Below are 21,599 nucleotides of genomic sequence, written 5' to 3'. Positions count from 1 at the left end.
TTCTAAAGAGCTCATTTGCAAAAAAATGGATTAGATCAATTTTTCATAACATTTTGGGGGGTTCTTTCTCAAAGACAAGATATTTAGTTACTTTGATGGTAGGAAAGGAAAGTTGATACATTCCACTTAAAACGTGAATAAAAAAAAACAAAGAAAAATCCCTTTTTTTATTCAAAGGGGTAAGATCCATTTCAGTTTGTTTGCAAAATGGGCTAGATCCACAATGGTATTTTTGCTTACAATATTTAAAAAGTAAGAAGGCGGGTCGATTTCGTTTTTTATACCCAATTTTATGTTCACAAGATAGGGGAGTATATCATCACAATTTGGTTTCGCATGAGAATATAGCAATATAAGATACTATAAAAAAAGCTTGATTTTCTCAGAGTGGTCTTACGTGATCGAACCCCTTTTGCAAATAAACTATTCAATTGTCAGTCAGGGAAGCAATTGTCCAGTTACCAACAAAAAATGCAATAACTATATCTACCTGCACATTTTTCTAGAACGCGTCTCATATTCAAGTTCAATTTTATCTATTCAAAACAAAAATAAAAACATCACATTATTAGCAATATATGAGTGAGTAAATTACTAAAACAAAGTTTCTCGCCTTAAATCTTCCTCATGTTGCTCAGATGAAGCGCTGCTGCAAGTCATCCATCAGATTAGTCTGCAGGTGGGGTGCTGTACACTTTTTACTTCAGGTACCCCCAGAAGAAGAGAGGCAGACAATTCGCAGCAGGATTTTTCGAACGGGGGGTGGGGTATTAAAAAAAATGGTATTTCATCCACGCAAAAAAAAGGGTCTTCACAAAAAATAGGTGTGGGGGGGACACTTCTGTTTTAACGGCACTTTTACATTGCAATTCTCATGGTGCCTCTCAAAAAGGGGATCCGCCAGTGCTTTGCAGGGCTATGGCAGCAATATTCCATCGAGCTAAAAAGTGCATTAAGAGAAATGGGCAACATGTGGAAGATTGAAGGCGGGAAGCTTTGTCAAAGTTGTGGCCAAAATAGCAATGAAATTGAATTTTTCAGTGAAGAAAATTTAGTGATTTACTGGTTCTCTCGTTTATTTTTCTTGATTTATGAAACATACGAATGAACTTTACGTTTATTTTTTGTGTGAATGCCTTTGTCTCTGTTTCAATAGGTATCACCTGACTTGGCGCAAATGGGTTTTGACACTTTTTGAAACAATAGCTATAGTGCACTCAACCATAACAGCAACACTGAAACAAATTTTACCAAGTGACAAAGGAATATTTTTTTCTATCCATACATGCTAGAAATTCTCTCTGAATCCCAAATTTTCTTTTGGAAATACTTATTTTAAAAGGCGTAATATTTTTTTCTGACTCGCTATGTATTTACACATTTTGTAGTTTCATTTTATTTCATGCCCCTAAATGTCTACTCAAATATGAAAAATATAAACGCATTTCAAGAGAGGCACTTAGTAAAGTTTCTAGGCACTTAGTCAAGTTTCTAGGACGTACTAAGAATTGCATAATTTTTCGAAATTTTTGGCAAGATGCTGGTCATTTTGTAATAAAAGTTATAATCATTTGCCATTCTTGAATATTAGCTATGAAGCACGGTTAAAACCAATTATTTTTACTCACTTCACTGTAAACGTGATCTACGGTTAGAAATGAATTAGATTATTCACACACATGGAAAAGGTAAAACACATCAAAAGAGGGACGGGCGGGGGGGGGGGCAGGTACCCCCTTAAATTTGAGGTGGGAGCAGTCCCCCACCCCTATTTTTTTTTTGTTTAGAACTTTTTTTTTTGCTTGTCAAAAAAATTTGGTGGTCCCTCCTTGAATTTTGGTTGATAACTTTTTTTTTGGTAGTCATTTTTTTTTACCTGTCTCTGTCCCTAAATATTTTTGTTTTACTTCAGCCGCCAATGAGGATAAGCAATGATGAATCTGCTGATTTTAATCCCAAATCTGATATCACACCTCACCTACCTCATCTCCACCCCGCCTCGTCTCATGCACAGCTAGTGCACATGGTATGTTATTTTCTAACTGAGACTTGCAAGTATTCAATCTTCTAAGATTAAAATCTGCCCCAAGAACTCAGAAAGAAGATTAGGATTTTAGCCTAATTTGTTATCAGGACTCAATTTGAACTTTAAAACACATATGAACCAAAAATTAAACAATTCAAATTCACTAGAATATAGAAAAAGATGGCTGGCATAAAATGATGTTTTACCAAACCCTATGAAGCATACGTACCTTTCAACATAGATTCTAACGAATTTTGAAATATTCAGTTTCAATGATTTTACCCTACATATTGAAATCATGCCAACTCCAGGCCGAAATACCTCTCTGAAATACACGAAAAGCATTGAATTATGCATATAAAGTGCGTCTGTAACCCGGCTACGTGTAGTAATCTGATACGGAGGTTCGAAGTTCGAGCCGCGCCCCACCGCGCCATTGTTGGCCACATTTTTCGGATGATAGCATTTAAGGTACATGTAAGACTCAAACGTAACTAAGCATATCAAGCGGATAAATGTCATTAAAAATCTCAAAACGCACGTACACTCGAACACACTCTCACCCTATCTCACGAACACACACACAAGTACACATATGCGTCTACATATTATTTCAACCACAGACAAATTAGTGAAATTAAAGTAAGACTCACCATGAGGAGAAAAGAGATCGTCACCCACATTGTTCTTAAAAGGTCAGCCCCCTTAACAGGTATCTGCATCTCTTCACTGACCTTCATGTTAGCCTCTCGATTTAAAGTTAAATATAATATGTTATCCAACTGTTCCGCTGGGCAGTGCGTCAGTTAAGAAAGTCTACTCCGTGCAACAGTATTTTCTAAACCATCATGCCGACTTACGGTGTAAAAGTAAGAATCTTAGAAGGAAAATGATGTCACCTACATGAAAGAAAAAAAAACATATATTAACGATTCAGAGACTACAGCTGTTTTGAAGCCACAGTTGTCAGGATAAATCGACAGAATAAACCTGACAGAAAAATTCACCCTGTAAAACTGACAGCACCATATAAAAGCGTATATGCGACTGACCGTGGAAACGCCCATTAATATTTCACGTACATAAAGTATCATAAGTCTGAACAAAAAAAATATTCTGAAATTACTGACCGATTTCATTACAATCGTGTTTCTCCAAAATGCTGGAGAACTACATATTTCGATTAAAAATATATACTTAATCAATAAAAAAATGATTAAAAATAAAAATTGTACCTCCGATGCTCTGAAAGCTTATTTTAATAATATAAAAAAATAATGCGCATTAGATTTATGAATTAACGCTAGAAGTATGTATGGACCGAAAAAGGATTTTGATTATAACATACAGCTCAGTAAGTTGTTTTCTATTTTTATTGGAATACGAGGTAATTGCCCTAAATTAATACACAATTATTTAAAAATAAAAAAAACATTTCCTTTATTATTCATGTAATTTTGATTTCAAAACAGTGTTAGAAGGCGTACAACTGGTTTCAATCCTTGGTCCTCTTCCCTTATATGTAAATGATCTTCATTTTCGTTGCCATTTATCATAAATTTGTTCTTTTCGCAGACAGTTCAAAGACATTAAGCTAGCCACCGTGACATCAGATATATACAAATATGAGTATTGAACTAAATAAAAAACAAAAATGGTTCTCAATTAATACCTTAACTTTGAGAATTCAGACAACAATTTGAAATCGGATTTTGAATTGGACTTCGAATACCAATTTTGAAACGATAAGCTTCGCTGCTTCTTTGTGTCCCTTAATAATAATAAAAATACTAATAATTAGACTTATATCGCGTCAAATACACTCTGTAGAGTGCTCAAGGCGCTTTTGGGGAAATTGTATAAGAAATTGAGAAGAATTGGAGATAAATGTTTTAAGGTAATGTTTGAAAGTTTCAAAGGTCACGTACTGTTTGATGTTTTCAGGGAGACTATTCCATATAAACTTAGAGGATGAGTAAACAAATGATTTTTTCCCCCAGGCTTTGGAAACTTTAGGGGTAACAAGAGAATTGGAAAAGGAGGAACGTAAGGATTGAAGGGGTATAACTTTTGATCAGTGAAATGACATGAATGAGGTACTGGGGAGAGCAATGGACACAGTGGAAAGTTAACAACAACATCTTGAACATAATACGTTGTTTTACAGGGAGCCAATGTAAGAATCTTAAAATAAGAGTAATGTGAGCTCGCCTGGTGGATAGAGGCGAGCGGCAGCATTTTGAAGTTTCTGAACTTTGACTAACTGATTCTGGGGTAGATTGAACAAAAGGGAGTTTCCGAAATCGAGACGGGACGAAATTAAAATGTGAAACAATTCTTCTGCGGTCGAAACAAGTGTTTCCTAATAAAACCAATATTTCGCAATTGGTAGCGAACTGATTATCAAATAAAATAAATGTGATTCGACATTGTCATGTGAGAATAAAAAAAACTATACCGAGATTGCGACAATAACTTGACAAATTTACAGTGAGCCAGAAGTACCTTAGCATACGTCGTCACGTCCAATAAATCATTTTATACTGCCTGCTCAAAATAATTCGCATTCAGAAAAAACTTCTTAATAAAACGTCTTCATGATAAAAGTAGGCTCAACATATTGAGACAAAAAATAGGAAAATTGGTATACAGGTTATGTATTCCAGCTCAAAAAACTATTATTCAATGAAGAATACTATAAGAAAACAAATGTTGCGTAGGTTTGGGTTTTCTTGTATCTCAACGAAATCATATTTTTTATCATGAATAAAAAAGTATGACATATGATTTGCATAACGCAATAGAAAAACAGAGAACAGAAACTATTCTATTAATTTTATGTATGTCAGACTAGCATACTTACCGAATTTGTAATAGAAAAGTTTTTCTTGACTTTAATTTCCAAGGTTTGTGCTAAACATCTACCCCGAATGAAGAGCAGGAGCGCGTGTGATTAATTTATGTTATAGACCATTTCCCAACAATCAACAGAATTGGTCGGTGAACTTGCCGCTGCCGGTCACATTACCGAAGCCGACTCCTGACCGATCAAAGCTATGACATTATTTTCAGTGGCACACCGTCGGTCGATTTGGCACCCATTTTGTTCGTGTGACTGCCCGAGAGAGTAGTTGGCCAATAGAATTCATGACATGATCTTTTTTTAATTGACGTAGCGCGTTGAATAGTATTATACTTCCCTAAACGGGTAAAAGGGCATGAAGAATAAGTAAATAGCACTTTGAATGGTATTTCATTTCCGGATTAGAATTTATTCCTATTAAAGGGGTGGTCCAGGCTGGAAATATTTATATCTCAATAAATAGAGTAAACCTCACTGAGCGAAATTCTGAAAATTTGTCAAAATCGGATAAATAACAAAGTTATTGAATTTTGAAAGGTTCGCATTATTCCTGTGAAACAGTTCTAGGCATGTTTTTATTAATATTTAGTAGGTGGGCTGATGATGTCACATCCTCACTTATTCTTTTCTGCATTAAGTGCATTAGTTATGTATTACCTTATTGCCACATATTATTACACCATAAGGGAGACAGAGGTAAGGAAAAATGAAACATTTATGATTTCATATAATAACTTAAGAAAAAAGAAAGTGGGATGTGGCATCATCAGCTTACCTAATGAATATTCATGACGATAATTACAAAACTGTTTTCACAAAATATTGATAAACTTTAAAGTTCAATAACTTCGTTATTTGTTATCCGATTTTGATGACAATTTTCAGCATTTTGCTGTGTAAATTTTACTATTTATTTTCATTTAGATATACTGTACATATTTTCAGCGCGGACCATCCCTTTAATTCCAGCTGAAGAAAAATAACATACCACAAACGAATGTCATCTCTTGTCTGGAGAATGTATACTCGTAAATCGGACAAGTTAATGTAGGGGCGGATCCACCTTCCGCCGATAGGGGTGGGGCGATTTTTGGGGGGCCATTTTTCCCCTAATGAGAGTGCATAGGGCAAGCAGATTTTTTTTGTATTTTGATCAGAAACTGGATAATTTTAGCACGTTTTAAAAAAAGTTTAAGCTGTGTATCTAAATAAACATGCGTGTGCGTGTTTTAGAGTTAGACAGAATCTTGGAATAATGACTGCGTTTCATTTTTTAGCTGAAAATATTTGATATTACGGTATGAAAATGGCAATTGAGCACTATTTGAAGCACTGTTTATAGGAAAATTATGAAGTGGATAGCAATATATAAATGATGCGACTGCGAAGCACGAGCTGATATTTTTATAATCATTTTGACCTAGGACCGGGACATTCTAGGCGTAAGAAAATTTTGTCATCATATAAAAATGATTACTATCTTCATATTACTCTTCCTAAGCGCAAAATGAAACTTGTCGATATTCCTTTCTGAAAAAGGGTATTAGAAAATAATGAAAAAATTATTATCATATTTATTTTTGTAATAAGCCTAAAAAGTGGGTGGAATTTGTAAACGTTTATTTGTAACGTTATATTCGAGCAGCTACCCCATGTTATAAAATATATCTACGATATTTTTTCCTTTTTTACTGATGTCAATTTTAAAATAAAAAAGAGTTTTCCCTACTAAACGGAGGTATTATTGAAGACTTTTTTTTTGCTTGTCAAATTTATTTCGAGTGCGAAATATCCTTTATTTGTGTGGTTCAAGACTTTTTCTTTGCTTGTTCCTCCGAAAAATTTGCCCCCCCCCCCTCCTTGGACATTCCTGCTTCCATCCCTGACTCAGGGCCAAGTCTTCTCCCAAACGCAACAAGCAATATTATATTTTATTTCAATTCAACTCATGATCTTTTCCTTGAAAGCCAAAAAAAAATCTACATGTAGATCCATAACTTAACCAACCATCATGATATATTGAGTTGACATTCATGACATTTGATTATATTCCCTCACAGTGTTGACGTTAAGGTGCATAAAAACAAAAGAAACCGCTGAGAAGCTCACTTATCAACGTGGAAAAAAGGAACAGTGACTTTCAATATTGTGTCAGTTTACAACTATCGAATTTTGACCTTGCCCCACCTTTCAACGCACTGCACCTCATTGCGAACGACCGGCGAACGACAATCATATCATGTAGGGTATCATTTTAAATAGAATCCAATGATTTATTCATTGGTATCAATTAAATAATAGTATTCACAAAAAACCGAGGAGAAATTATCGATCAAAATCAGATTTTATATTGGGTAAAGTTTTAACGAGCACGGGGGTATGTGTCCAACCAATTGGGGCCGTATTTTACCCATTGCGGGAAGCATATTGTCCAGTAACGTTAAAAGATAAGCAGCAATTACTTGAGAATGGGCAAGATCTTCATCACACTGGAAAAATTAAAATGCCCAGGTTTGGTTGACCACATAATTAAACTAATGGAATTTTTTTACCCAATATGATGATGCCATGCCCAATTGGATATTTAATGGGAGATGTCATTCCTATTCCGGGTATTTAGAAGCAAGTTGGTGTGTGATCAAACTGATGATTTGATGATGACGGTGGTGGTGATGATGACGATAGGATGTTGATGATGATGATGATAATGGTGGTGATGATGGTGATATAATGATGATGATAATAGGATGGTAGAGATGAAGATGGTACTTAACAATATGGATGTTTGTGGTCCGTGACCAGCCCCTCCCCCAACATGCCCAACTCCCTTTCGAAAACTAAAGACTCCTAAAATGAATACTAGAATATTAACCATTCTCAAGGGTCATCTATAACGTCTCTGGGCTTGATCATAGACTTGGTGGTTTTTTAATCCCGATAACACCGTTTTGTGTGAACCATCCCCCTAAAATAAAACCTTAAACCAGCTGATTATAAAATGCACAATGCATTGTTGTTCACTTCAACGAACAAAGCACGCAAATAAAACAACAAAATTAGCAAAAGGAGATCACCACAGATGTATTCTTCTTGATATATTTCAATTATATTGCTCTCTGAGTAAAATAAATATGGAACCTTAATAAACCTTAATAAATTAATTTTTGTACTTTCAGAGTAATGGATATTGATTTGCACGTTTTACATTACAAGTATACAAACAAACATCTTCAATTGGTATCATTATGTTGGCGTTCAAATTACTTCATTTGAAAGCAACAGCTCACGATTACGAGTCTTATAATATGTATATATATTACTACACACTGGCATATTAATAGTGGGATTTACAGAGTAGAGCGGTGTTCGAATGTTATTAAATGGGCGCGCACTAAAAACATGATATTTCATGATGACCTGTATTCAATTCTATTCATTTCATTCAACATGAAAAATACAATAAACAAGAATCATATATATATATATATGTATATATATATATATATATATATATATATATATATATATATATATATATATATATATATATAATTGTGATGAGCAAGGACCTAAACATTGGGTTGGTGCTTCAGTGAGTAAGATATTGGCGAAGAAGCGCGAAGAAGCTCAAAAAAGCATTTAAGCTAGAGACGTAGTCTGGATTTCTTCAACTTTTATTAATACAAGCTTTCGGCCATTTAGTTCGGCCTTCTTCAGGTATCTGAAGATGTAAAAGACATTAATGGCTTTACATGTAATATGCATATATTTGGATTAATTTACTATTAAAATAGAGGTATATCTTCAAAGAAGATGTTTGACATCGGTAATGTTTAATTAAGATTATCCAATAGCTATTAAAATTAATTAATTTTACGCAGGTTTTTATTACGAACATTTTTTGAAAGTATGTAGACATATTGGGTTATGTGTGTTGTATAATACATATGTCTCAAAATGTATAATAATATATAATAACATATATATCTCAAAATGATACATATATAAGGTATTGATTCATATATACATTCGCGTCTAAGCACGTGAACTTATGTATGTAATCACACTCTCAGTCACATACATACATATGCGCAGACACCTAAACCAACCCTACTCTAATTGGTAGTGCTAGTAATTACCCAAAGTATCATATAAGGTAGAGGTAACAATGATATATGTGGTTCTGCGATAAATAAATGATGTATACAAAAAAGATACATTATAAATGTCTGATTTCTTACCTCCAAGTTTTACTTTCACATTTACTGATATACACACACACCAACACATCACCCACCTGGTCAAGCACTTACAGTAAAACTTAAAAACTTAAAAATTAAACGTAATTAAAATTTCAGATGAAGACAATTCATGTTACAGAGGATCAGTTTGAAAGACAAAGTATTATCAATATAATCATAATCAAGTGCGTATCCCCATCCAAAATCCAACTTCTCTCTCTCACATAAAGAAAAAAAAACACATTTGGTGTGTCCATCTGCACATTAGGTGTACACGTCTACACCCCTATCTAAAATAACAAAAAGATTGTCGAGACTTCCGGTCCATTCAATTTATGTATCGTTTTTTTTTTGTTACCTTAGCCTGGGAATCGAACTGTAAATGCCATTGATAGGCAGGTTTATCAAGTACAGTATCTGAAACATATTGAATAGCAAACATTACTGAAATACATGTACATATTTGATAATGTGATGTAGAAATCAAATTATGATAATAATGATAATAATAATAATCCGTTTTTATATAGCGCTTTACAGATATATTATTACCCCGATCATCGGATTTAATCAGTCATTTCCGCACACAATGTGTGCACATCCTCGACTCCCTGGGGAGTATTCCAGTCAGTCGCCGGTGAGGCGCACTCAGTAAGTATTCGCCCCTGGCCAGACAAGAAGATAGCCTTCATTAATTATATCCATTAATTATATGTATGGTTTGTGTACAACATAATTATAGATACGCTTAGCTTTGCATATTCAATTAAAATTTGATATCAGAGCCTTGGTTAATTGATCTTCCATAATGGAACTAAACTAAATATTTAAAATGACAATGATATATTATCACACATCTATGAATCGTTCTTAATTGAAAGGAATATTGAATAATTTATCGCGAAATTTATTAATTACTCTTGAGAAGCGTTTCATGAAAGGACTTCTCGGGTTTTTTATCCCACAGTTTTTGCAAAAACTGTGGTTCTCAGCCAATAAAATTCAAAGAAATTTGTCAGATATGACAACTTATCGTTCAACAAATTTTAATGAAACTCTCCCCTGATAATGAGGTCCTTTTCGTCAACTTGTATTGTATGATATAGAGATTGCCATACCCTATTCTAAGATTATTATTTATTATTCTCTTTATAGTGTGCAAAATAATGTACTTTATATAAAAAGGTAAAACATTACATCTATGTAACATGTTTTTTTTTGTATGATACATACATGTACCTTAACATTTTGAATACACAAAACACTAAATAAAAACGGTGAATTCATCACGTAAGTAACTATAGTTAAAAAATGACAACAAAAATATGTAAAAAGCTCAAACTCCACCAATGCATTGTTTTCTTCTTAATAGAACATATTTTTTAACATTTTGAGAGTACAAAATGATGATTTTTCGAATTATAATCATAATTCAATAATACGTCGTTTTGTTGCACTGAGAAACACCCATGGTACCATACCCTCGCGCATTGCGGAAGGACGTTCCTGCACCAAAACGACAACATAGAAATTGTTTAATGAATTCACTTAGAAATATTAGGCTTACAAAGCAGATTTATTTGAGGATGATTACAACAGATCTAATATCGATCTGGGTGACAACTAGTAGGCATTTGTATAGGGCCATTGTAGATGATAATCTATTCCGTGGCGCTCTGTAGTTATTATTACTCCGGCTTTAGGTCGGTTGTTTCCATTACTCAGTGCATTCAAGGGAACAATCCTGTCGGGTACCCATTCACCTTATATTCAAGGAAAGAATGAATAATTCGTTTTCAAATCCAATCATCGAAAAGCAAAAACGGAATTCAGACCCGTGGTTCGGTTTTTGAAAACACAAAAAATGAAATCATCGTGTTGTGATTTCGTTTTGTAGATGAAAATAAGAAACCAAAAAATCAGAAATACTTTTGGACTTATTCTGATTTCTCATTCTAACTTATTGTTTTATATACAGTGCGTCCCAAAAAAAACTATACACTTTTGAAATGGCTGCCAAATAAAAAATGTAGCACTTTGGGGGAAAAGACTTATAGATATGGAAAGCCAATAAAGTCAACTTTCAAATGACACCAAAAAGTTGGAAAATTGTTCATGCTTGAGCGAGCACTGCCAACTGAAACAGAGGGTATGCAAATTAGGGTGGGCCGGAATTAGCCTTCCAACTTCTTTCAGATTTTTTGTTTTGTACTTGCAAAGTTGAAGGTTATTTGGTGAATTAAAGATCAGATGTGATCAGTTTGTTGTTTGTGAAAATTTCATACGTTATTGAATTGAAATTTAATGCATGAGTGATCATGAATTACAATTTTTAGTGCAGCTTTAATCATGTGGATCGTGTGGATCTCAACAATGTGTTCATGACAGTCAGAAGAGGGGGGTAATATGACTTAGGTAGGTGAAGTAAGTTGATGGGCTAAAGCCGCTAAAGTTCAACAGAACATTTAGCAACCCCTCTCTCCATCTCTACCCCCTCCCCCACTTCTCTCCTCCTGAGAGACCATGGACCTACTTAGTAGGTCCATGGAGAGACTAAGCTTGGCTAGGCTGGGCAGGAATTAGCCATACAGTTTTTTTTAGAGGTTAGTCCTTTGGAACTTACAAAGCTAAGGGTGTTCTGCTATTCATGAGTGAGATAAGTTTTGGTTTTAATAGGCAAATTTCATGAATTACTAAATTGAAATGTACTGCATGAGTGAACAGGAATTGTAATTTTAGTGTAGCATATTCATCTTGTCGACATCAGAAGTGTGTTCATGAGAGAGTAATGTGATGGTACATGTACCTGTTACAAGCAAGAGGGCGAGGTATGCTAAGACTTGGTTAAAAGGGCATTCCTCTTCTTTTTGTCCTTTTACAAATTAAAAGTCATAGGTACCGTCCCCTCTTCATCTCCATTTTCCAGCCCCTCCCCCTCTCTCTCACTGTCTCATCTCCTGGATTGTAGCCTTTTCAAAACTTAACTGCCAAGTGACCGGTGGCTGATGGTCAGTTTGAATGATTACCAAAAAAATTTAATGATTATGATGATTAATGAAATGATTTATTGGAAAAGGTGAATGTTTTATTGATCACATTGCACATTGAATGAGTTGATTTACTGATAAATTGTTGATTGATAGGAAAAAGTTGATGCCCTAATTCAGAATTAATCATTAAACCAACATTCTGCTCTGGACTTCACACGTACATGAGAATAGCCATCAGTCTCTCAACAGGAGAGAGTGGAAAAGTGGAAAGTGGAAAGTGGGGGGGGGGGGGGGGGGCAGGGGCTGAATGTTCTGTTGACCCTTATTTCATCAACTTACTTCTCCCACTTAAGCCCTATCTCACGATTCTTACCCCCTATTCTCCCGACTGGCCGACTCACATGAACACATTGCTGAGATCCCCATGATAAAGTTGAAATGCTGCCCCAAAAGAGATCCAAATGATACAGTTGAAATGCTGCTCCAAAAGTGTAATTTGTGTTCACTCATGGATAAAAGTTCAATTTAATAACTTTAAAAATTTGCTTAAGATATCAAAACTGATCAAGGTTGATCAATAATTTATCACAACGCCGTTAACTTTGCAAGTTCGAAATGATTTGCCTCTCAACAACTGAAATAAATTGAAAGGCTAATTCCAGCCCACCCTAATTTTCATACCCTTTGTTCCAGTGGGCAGTGCTCGCTCAAGCATTAATAGTTTTCCAACTTTCTGGTGTCATTTGAAAGTTGACTTCATTGGCTTTCCATATATATGAGTTTTTTTCCCCAAAGTGCTAGATTTTTTATTTGGCGGCCATTTCAAAAGTGTATAGTTTTTTTTGGGACGCGCTGTATATATATATATATATATATATATATATATATATAACAAAATCAGAGCACAATGCAAATCGCAACACGCTTTCCACTTTGTGGTTCTGTTTTCGGACGATCGCGCCGCAAACATCAAAATTGTCGTAGGCTCTCTGATTTGCTTCTCGTTCATCAATATTAAGAGCGTCATCTACGTCACCAAAATATTTCTTCATTATTTTGATAGAATTCAAAGTAAGCCACGGTTTTGACATGTATATACTGGCAAGCTATGGATGTCGATCTGTATTCATGATTGGGGGCTATTTTGTTCTCTTGTGAGGGTTTTTTCCCAGTTTTTTTGTTTCATTTTGTAATAGGGCGTAGGTCAATGGCGTTATGAGTCTAAAGTTTTCTGGGTAAGATATGACAATAGGCAAAATTAATTTTAATGCAGTGAGGAAGGCGAGCGAGTCGCAAAAAAGTTTTTTTTCTACACATAAATAAATATGTTATGACGGATTTTGACATGATGTTTAAAACATACATCATATAAAAATCAGTTGCAAAAAAAATGGTTTATCTATTTAAAGTGCTATTGTTGACTCGGTTGCTTTCCTTACAGAATTTTTAAATATTAATTTAGGCCTTTATGTCATGTCTTGCCCCTAAAACTTTATTCATCGCGCCACTGACCTCCATCCAAACTAAAAAAAATATTTAAAAAAGAAAAAAAAAAGGCACAAGAGAACAAAACAGCCCCCAACCATGAATGCAGATCGACACCCAAAGTTTGCCAGTATGTATAGGCTAGAAATGTGGTTTTATACTTAAAGATAACTAGGAAACATGGCGCTATCAAAATTTTTATGACGTAGATAGCGCTCTTTAATATAGGCGAATAAAAACAAATCAGAGAGCCGACAACAATTTTGATGTTTGCGATGCGATTGTCGAAACCCAGAATCACAGAGCGAAAAGCGTGTTGCGATTTGAATTGTGCGTTTTTTACAAACAGAACCACAGAGCTCAAACCATGTTCTGATTTTATTTTTTATACAAAAAATACAATAGAAATTACAATGAGAAATGAAAAAAAAGTCCAAAAGTATTTCTGATATATTATTTTTGTTTTTAATCTATCAAAACGAAATCACAGCATGGTTGTGATTTCGTTTTTTTTTTCTTAAACCGAACCACGGGGCCGAGTTCCGTGTTTGATTTTTGATGATTAGAAAAGCGGAAAAAATAATTATCCATTCCTACCTTAATTCTTTATCTGAGTTGAGTGCAAATCAAACAGAGTCAAAATAATAAATAGTGCTTGGACGTTTTAATAGTAGCTGTAGCTTAACGGGTTCCGTTCAACGGCGCTCTGTAAACAAAAAAATAGTAAACAAATAATGAATAAGAAGGACAGCTTAAAACAAACAAAATGGTTTTTTTTTAAGTGGAAGAAAAGGCAAGAAAAAATATAATATATAGGCCCATAGTAATGACATCGGCCAGGCCCTAAATATTGCTTTTGTTCCTTTATTACCCAGAATTCAGTATTTTGATTTATTGATCCTGTAGTTTTATCCAATAAAATGATTTTTTTTTCATTGACTACTTACAAAGTTCATGCTACAAATCTGTTTCTAAGGGAAAAAGACGCTCCCATATACTGCCTCAAGATATTTTCTAATTCTGATAACTATATACATGTAATTGTAAAGGATTGATTATATATATCGCTCACGATGGCGGTCTCATGCATTCATTTATAATCTTGTTTTGTAAAAATGTATGACACATCTTTTTTTGTTGATATTTATTGACAATATTTATACTATGCGACTGTTATTATTTTGTTATAATCATGTATTACCTTTGAAAATATTGTATATATATATGTATTTTGTAATTCTGAAATTGATGTGAATGTAGAAATAAATAAAATCAAATCAAATCAAATATATATATATATATATACCCTAATGAATTTAAATATTCAAACCTTATGGCGAACATGGGGGTAACGGGTCAGAGGATGCTTACCTCACCGCTGGCACTGCTTCTTTCTCCATCAGCTACATATGGTAGAACAAAGTTATCTAAACCACCGGATCTCTGTTCATTGAAAAAAACAAATAGAAGGTAATAATTAAAATAAAAAGGAATTGCCAAGAGATTGAAAAAAAATTGACAATAGCATACTTATGCAATGTTTACTCACGTGCATCTACAGTCAACATTTCAACTATTTACCCAGTTCTCACATTATGATAGGAGGGGGGGGGGGGTGTGGTTCTAGAGTGTTTATTCTTATTGATCAACTACATGATTAAATACATATGAATATATACTTCAAGCAAATAAATGTGTCTGACGAATTAGATATAAAAGACTTCCTAAAACACACAAAAGTGCCAGGGCTAGCAGTACATATACATGTAATTTAGTTGATTCACAAGTAATTATGCATTATCATAATTTTCAGCTTTGGAAAAATGATATCAGATGCTTCAGAAAGTAACTTATTTTAGATTTCCTGCGGTGAAATATCTTTATTCCGCTATATAATTATTTGTCTCGATATCACAATTCGATACCTCAAGATTTACTATGAATAAGTAAGATTTATTTTAACTGATTAATTATGAGCTAATTAGAATCGAATTTAACTGTGTAGAAATGGCTAGAACTATTCAGAATATCAAAGATAATTTACCCGGCCATTGTATTTTTTACCTTGTTCATTGTTTCTTTGTCTTTTTGTTCCTTGTTTCTTGTTAATCCATAAACTTTCTGATGTTTAATCTATGTTCTATAGCATATCACAATAAATTACATATTTTACGTGAGAACTGTTATTTCGCAAAGCCATATAAGGCTTTTCAAAAGGTTCTCCAATTCCATTTTCGGTCTTTTGAAAATAACAAACATTATTTATGCATGTACATTGTTTGTAATGATTGTGCCAGTATTTTAAAAAGAATGGAATGAATGAATATTCAATGCAAATTAAACTATACACAACAAAAAAGTAAGTCCCCCTAAATCAAATTGCTGTAACTTTTGAACGGAATCATTTTGAGGTATATTTCCTAGGTGGTTTTCTACACTCATTAGGCAACTCCTGGAGAAAAACTACATTGATCGGTTGAGTCATGCATGAGTACTTAAAGATTGAATTAAAAATGACCATTTTTGAAAGTGACAAGAGTCGTTTTTCAGATTGTGCAAATACAAAGTTGGGCAAAAGTTGTTGTAAGATGTATTTTATGGTGTTAATGCTGTTTTACTATCCATCATTTAGCCACTCCACACACAATTTTGATATCGTATGTTCATGGTTGAGTGAGCACAATATTGCAGGGGCCGCAGAAGCGGGGTGGGGGCTGGGGGCCCCCACTTTTTTTTTTTCCAAAAATGTAAAAATGACCATATGATTGTGATTTTTTGCGTAGTCAGCCCCATCCCAATTTTCGCTAAGCCACTGCCTCACACTTTGAAAACCGTTCTGCGGCCCCTGTATTGTGACCCTATCATCACAGGGTTTTTTGGTAGTATCCTCTACAACTTGTTAGGTCATATTAAAATTTGAAAATGCTGGTGGCTCCCCCGATCATAGGCCTCTCCCCCATTTTTAAATTCTAGACCCACCCGTGATTTCTCCATAAATTAAACTGATCATGAGAAATTGTTAGGAAAAGAATACATTTAAGCAGTTTAATGAGTTTTAATTCCTAAGTTTTCGAATGTGCTCGCTCAACCATGAAAATGTTAAAAGTTCAGAAAGTGTTTGGTGATAGAAATGATGGATGATAAAAACAACAGCAATTAAAGTCACATTTGCAACCTAATTTGCTCCCAATATATTGACCTTATTACCCTTTAAAATTAGTCTGTGGCATTTAAAATACCCAATTTCCCACTTTGATGCGTGCTCACTCATCCATAAATAAACAAATCGATTTATTTTTTGCACAGAATTCTGCCCATAGGTTGAAAACATTACTGCCTAATGATATTGCTAAAGACAGCCTTGAAAAAAGTTCCACCATATTGAATAAGGGGTTACTTATTCTTAAACATATGCACCCATAATGTACACAAGTCTATGAGAGAGAAAGTCAAAATTTCAACAAATTTGAAATAAGGTTTTGTTTCATGAACGTTTTTTGTTACTTTTGCCAACAGTTATTTCATAAAACTTCGCATATGGCTTCAGAGAAACACTATCCAAAAGGCACGCACACCAAAATAACAATTCGATACGGCACAGAGTGGGGCCAAGGCCTTGAACGTTCTTCTCATTTGCATAATTTTCGAATATTGTGTGCTCACTGATGCATTAAACTTCAGGATTTTCATAAAAATCAAATAAAATGAATCATACAAGGAGGTTTGTGACAGATATCCAAAGTTACAGATTGCATTTTTTCCAATAACGTAAAAAAGAGCTAATCACATTCCACATGTTCATTCAAGCGTGAATGTTTAATTAAACGCATTTTAATCATTGAAGCATGTTAATTGGTCATGAACATAACAAAAAAGTTGATAAAAGATCAGTTTCAGTTACCAAAATGAAACAATACTTGCCTATGATATTTGAAAATCGCATTTTTTTTGTTTTCAATAAATGTTCATTGAACCGTGAAACGATGAAAATTGGTGAAGATACTCTTCCTAAAATTAAGTGTGATCATATTCCAACATTTTTGATAAAAAAATGTGTAAAAAATCCAATTATAGCAAATTTGGACTTGTGTTTATTCAACCATAAAATCTAGCCAAAAAAGTTGTATCGTCTTTTAGAAAGTACCTTTTACAAGCCTTCTGGCTATTTTTCATGATGAGAATGTGGAATCAGTTCCAATAAAATGGAATCAAAGTAATGATATTTGGCTTGTTACTTTTGAAAAGTTACATTTTTGCCTTCTGACGGTGCTCACTGATGCATGACGTAAAATATGTCAATAACATTTACTCAGATGGTAGCTTATAAAATAACCTACACGCTCATGTAAAAAATATATCAAAAACTCGCATTGGTTTGGAAATCATTGATGTTTGTTCAAGGGGGGACTTACTTTTTTTGTTATGTATATATGAATATAAACCAGTAAAGAGAGTGAATGAAATAGAGAGAACATGAGGGGAGAGAATGGGGTACAAAAGAATAAAAAAAACGATATTCTTACCCGATAATAACTTATTTCACTTTCGGGGTTATCCATGCCTTGATATCGTCTTATCCGATCAACAGCCCTACCGATATCATACTGTCGACGATCGAGAGAAGTTTCAATCGAGTAATCGTCTGATGAACGATCCGACCATAGGTCACCGAATATACGCCGGTGGTCTGAGATGCGGTAGTTGCTAGACTTCTGCATCCTGACGAGTTACATTTGAAAGGTCGATTCCATTTATGTATACATGCATATAAATTTGCCGTTTCTTAATTCATAACACAAAATACTACACATCGTCGAAGGCACCAAACGGTACTTTTTACACTTTCCAACATTTAGGCTTAGGGATATTATTATTGTATTGCATTATTGTGCAAATTGTGTGCATTATTTGTTTTATGATCTAGTGACGCATAGCTTTATCATTTTTGGTATATGATCCTCATCTCAAAACCATGACCAGTAAATAAAACTAGCCATTAGTACCGGTCATTAGACAATATTTCTTTTCGCTTTTATACATGTAAATGGTGATCACGTGATAGAATTCAGCCAATCATTTAATTAGGATCCGGCCTCTGACCAATTCAAAACAGATAAAACCTTAAGTCAACGGCATCACTTTTATCACTGCAAGAAGTAGACAACAAAAATGTCAATACTTATTAGCCTTTTTCAATTAATCATACAAATATAACTTACCCCATCACCATCCTATTTGCCTGATTACGACGGACTTTCTGAACCATTATTAAACATGCGCAGATAACGAATATCAGAGCTCCCGACATAGCACCAAGTATGATTCCAACAATAGCACCAGGTGATAGGCCAGTCCTACCAGAGACTATGGGGATAAATGAATCAGAAAATATTGCGTTAAAAATGATGTATTACCTGTGAAACTTCAACGTAATAATCATCATGTTCATGAGTGTGAAACTGCTCGACCAATGAAAAATGGAAATTATTGTGATTCATATTATTACAACTCACCAATTCCAGGACGAAATAAAAAAATCCTAGCTAAACAGTACAAACTCCATGGGAGTAAGGCACAGATAACGCCAAAAATGAGGTTGGCGCTCACCCCTACAAGCACTAATGCCCTGAATTGTGAGACAAAGCTTGCAAGGTAGAACAGGTAATCATATAATGGGAAATATTTATGTTTCCCTTGAAGGTCTCTACAAGCTCGTCAGGGTGTCAGGGATACGTCCCTTGCATGGGTTGTGACTCGTCAAGGGGGGGGGGGGCAGACTGCCCCCTGCCCCCCCCCCACCCGTAGGTACGCTAGTGTAGAACAAGTAATCATGTAATGGGAAATATCTGTTTCCCTAATTCTTTCCATTATACCCTACTTACTCGGGATTTCAAAATTATTCTTCGGAGTATAAGTGAACAAGCAAGATACATTGAGGGGGACTGATGATGCGAATGCAGAATTTTCAATTTGATATTCTTTGAGAAGAATTCGAAATTTGACGATTATCAAGGAGGAAAAATAGTGTATTGATAATAGGACAAATTTTGCGTGAAGGCTTGGTTGCCATGACTTTCTTATTTTACAATCTTACCAAAAGATTAATGACTATGACTCAATTTAAAGCAATAAAAAGAAATAAATTCATGCTTACATGTTGAACAGTTCTTCCCTGTGTAATCCTCTAGGCATGCACAACTATACGTGCTGAATTCATCCGTGCAGTTCCCTCCGTTTCTACAAGGGTTATTCTCACAATTATCCGAATCTAATGAAACATGGCAAAAAATAATACCAACATAACATTTTATTTTTTCTGTGTGTTTGTTGTCTTTGGTGCCTACTATATTTAGATGTTAGGAAAGGGGTAGAGTGGGGAGGGAGGGCATAGACTTGAAACACTGAAAGTAACATATTGAAGGCATAAAATCTCCTAAAACAAGGTTATTTCCTTATAAACAGTCTTTAAGCAAATTCTTATCACTTGTTTCACTTTGAGTCAAATAATGGCTTATCTAACAGAACAGTTTTGTTTTCTTTTGTTTTTTTTGTAATGTGCACTTACTGTCTACGGCTAACTCTTCGACGTAAAGAGAACCACCAAGATAGGGTAATGTCTCATTCGCCAGTGATATGTCAGCGGCTGATTCAGCAAGACTATCAGCGGACACCTGCGACGAAGCAATGAGACCGATGCGAAGATCACCGATCACACTACCACTTCGGAAAGAGACTACTTCACATGTGATACTGATGAGCTGAGTTGAATTCAAAGTTTCATTCAAATGCGCTGAGACCTGTCAATTATAAATTTAATTTAGGATATGAAAGTTAGTAGATGGTTAGTAGAATGCAATCGAATCTAACTTTGCTACTTCTAAATATATACTGTCTTCTAAATGGATTTAAAAATCTGTCCCGATGATTACGCTTTTCAATAGTGTCTCTATTCCACAAATCATATAGGCATATACCGAGCACAGCAAAAATATTCAAATCAAATAAGTAAAGCATAATCTATTTATCTTATTTATTCCGATTTATCCTAATCTCATCACATTAAGCGATTTCAAAAAGCAATAAAACACAAGAATAAATGTGGATTTCCTCACCGCACCGCAAAAGACATCTTCCAAATCCATAAAAGCGGCCGTAGACCGATCATTGAGTTCTTCTGTGAATACAAGAACTTCACCATTTCGTCTGTTGGCTGTGATCTCAATCCTTATGATGCTCACGAACGTTTCTAATTAACAAGATAGATAACAATTGTAATACTCAAGCATCAACGTCCTGTGTGACTGGCTGGTACTGCTCATAGGCGGATCCAGGGGACCGAGGACCCCCCCCCCCCCTATTGGCGGAGCACAAAAAAGAAAGAAAAAGGAAAAAGAAGGAAAAGGGAGAGGAGAAACAAATAGGGGAAACATAAGAGGAGGGAAACGAAAGAATACAATAAGATGAGGGGGAATAAGTGAACAAGCAAGTATAGAATTGAAAACACTAAAAGTAACATATTGGAGGTATACAATCTCTTAAAAAGGTTATTTCCTTATAAACAGTCTTTGATAAGCAAATTCTTATCACTTTTTTCACTTTGAGTCAAATAATGACTTATTTTAACAAAACAGTTGTGTTTTCTTTAACGTGTACTTACTGTCTACGGCTAGCTCTTCAACGTAAAGAGAACCACCGAGATAGGGTAATGTCTCATTCGCCAGTGATATGTCAGCGGCTGATTCAGCAAGACTATCAGCAGAATCCTGAGATAGTGCACCAAGCCCGATTCGAAGATCACCGATCACACTACCATTTCGGAAAGAGATTACCTCACATGTGATACTAATGAGCAGAGCTGAATTCAAAGTTTCATTCAAATGCGTTGAGACCTGTCAATTATAAATTTAATTTAGGATATGAAAGTTAGTAGATAGTTAGTAGAATGCAATCGAATCTAACTTTGCTACTTCTAAATATATACTGTCTTCTAAATG

The 21,599-nt window shown here is 34.6% G+C and overlaps 2 protein-coding genes across 2 annotated transcripts in view; both read right to left on the bottom strand.

Annotated features, from left to right (window-relative positions):
• The window catches only part of LOC121421952, a gene marked incomplete at its 3' end in the record, with an annotated part of 44,389 nt that extends 41,590 nt beyond the window's left edge, over positions 1 to 2,799 (bottom strand). Inside the window, exon 1 of the mRNA XM_041616753.1 lies at positions 2,680 to 2,799. Coding sequence (XP_041472687.1) covers positions 2,680 to 2,766 — 87 coding nt within the window. The remainder of the gene's footprint in view (positions 1 to 2,679) is intronic.
• An 11,257-nt stretch (positions 2,800 to 14,056) lies between these two features.
• LOC121421711 overlaps positions 14,057 to 21,599 on the bottom strand; it is a 28,944-nt gene continuing 21,401 nt past the window's right edge. Inside the window, exons 23-30 of the mRNA XM_041616494.1 lie at positions 21,263 to 21,494; positions 20,718 to 20,851; positions 20,171 to 20,402; positions 19,760 to 19,873; positions 18,825 to 18,969; positions 18,129 to 18,324; positions 14,977 to 15,048; positions 14,057 to 14,311 (exon numbers count right to left, since the gene is read on the bottom strand). Of these exons, the coding sequence (XP_041472428.1) occupies positions 14,270 to 14,311; positions 14,977 to 15,048; positions 18,129 to 18,324; positions 18,825 to 18,969; positions 19,760 to 19,873; positions 20,171 to 20,402; positions 20,718 to 20,851; positions 21,263 to 21,494 (1,167 nt within the window). The 3' untranslated portion in view covers positions 14,057 to 14,269. The remainder of the gene's footprint in view (positions 14,312 to 14,976; positions 15,049 to 18,128; positions 18,325 to 18,824; positions 18,970 to 19,759; positions 19,874 to 20,170; positions 20,403 to 20,717; positions 20,852 to 21,262; positions 21,495 to 21,599) is intronic.

Source organism: Lytechinus variegatus, chromosome 9 (assembly GCF_018143015.1).
Source record: "Lytechinus variegatus isolate NC3 chromosome 9, Lvar_3.0, whole genome shotgun sequence".
Taxonomy (NCBI): Eukaryota; Metazoa; Echinodermata; class Echinoidea; order Temnopleuroida; family Toxopneustidae; genus Lytechinus; species Lytechinus variegatus.
Note: the sequence above shows the minus strand (reverse complement) of the source record. Positions and strands in the feature narration are given on the sequence as shown.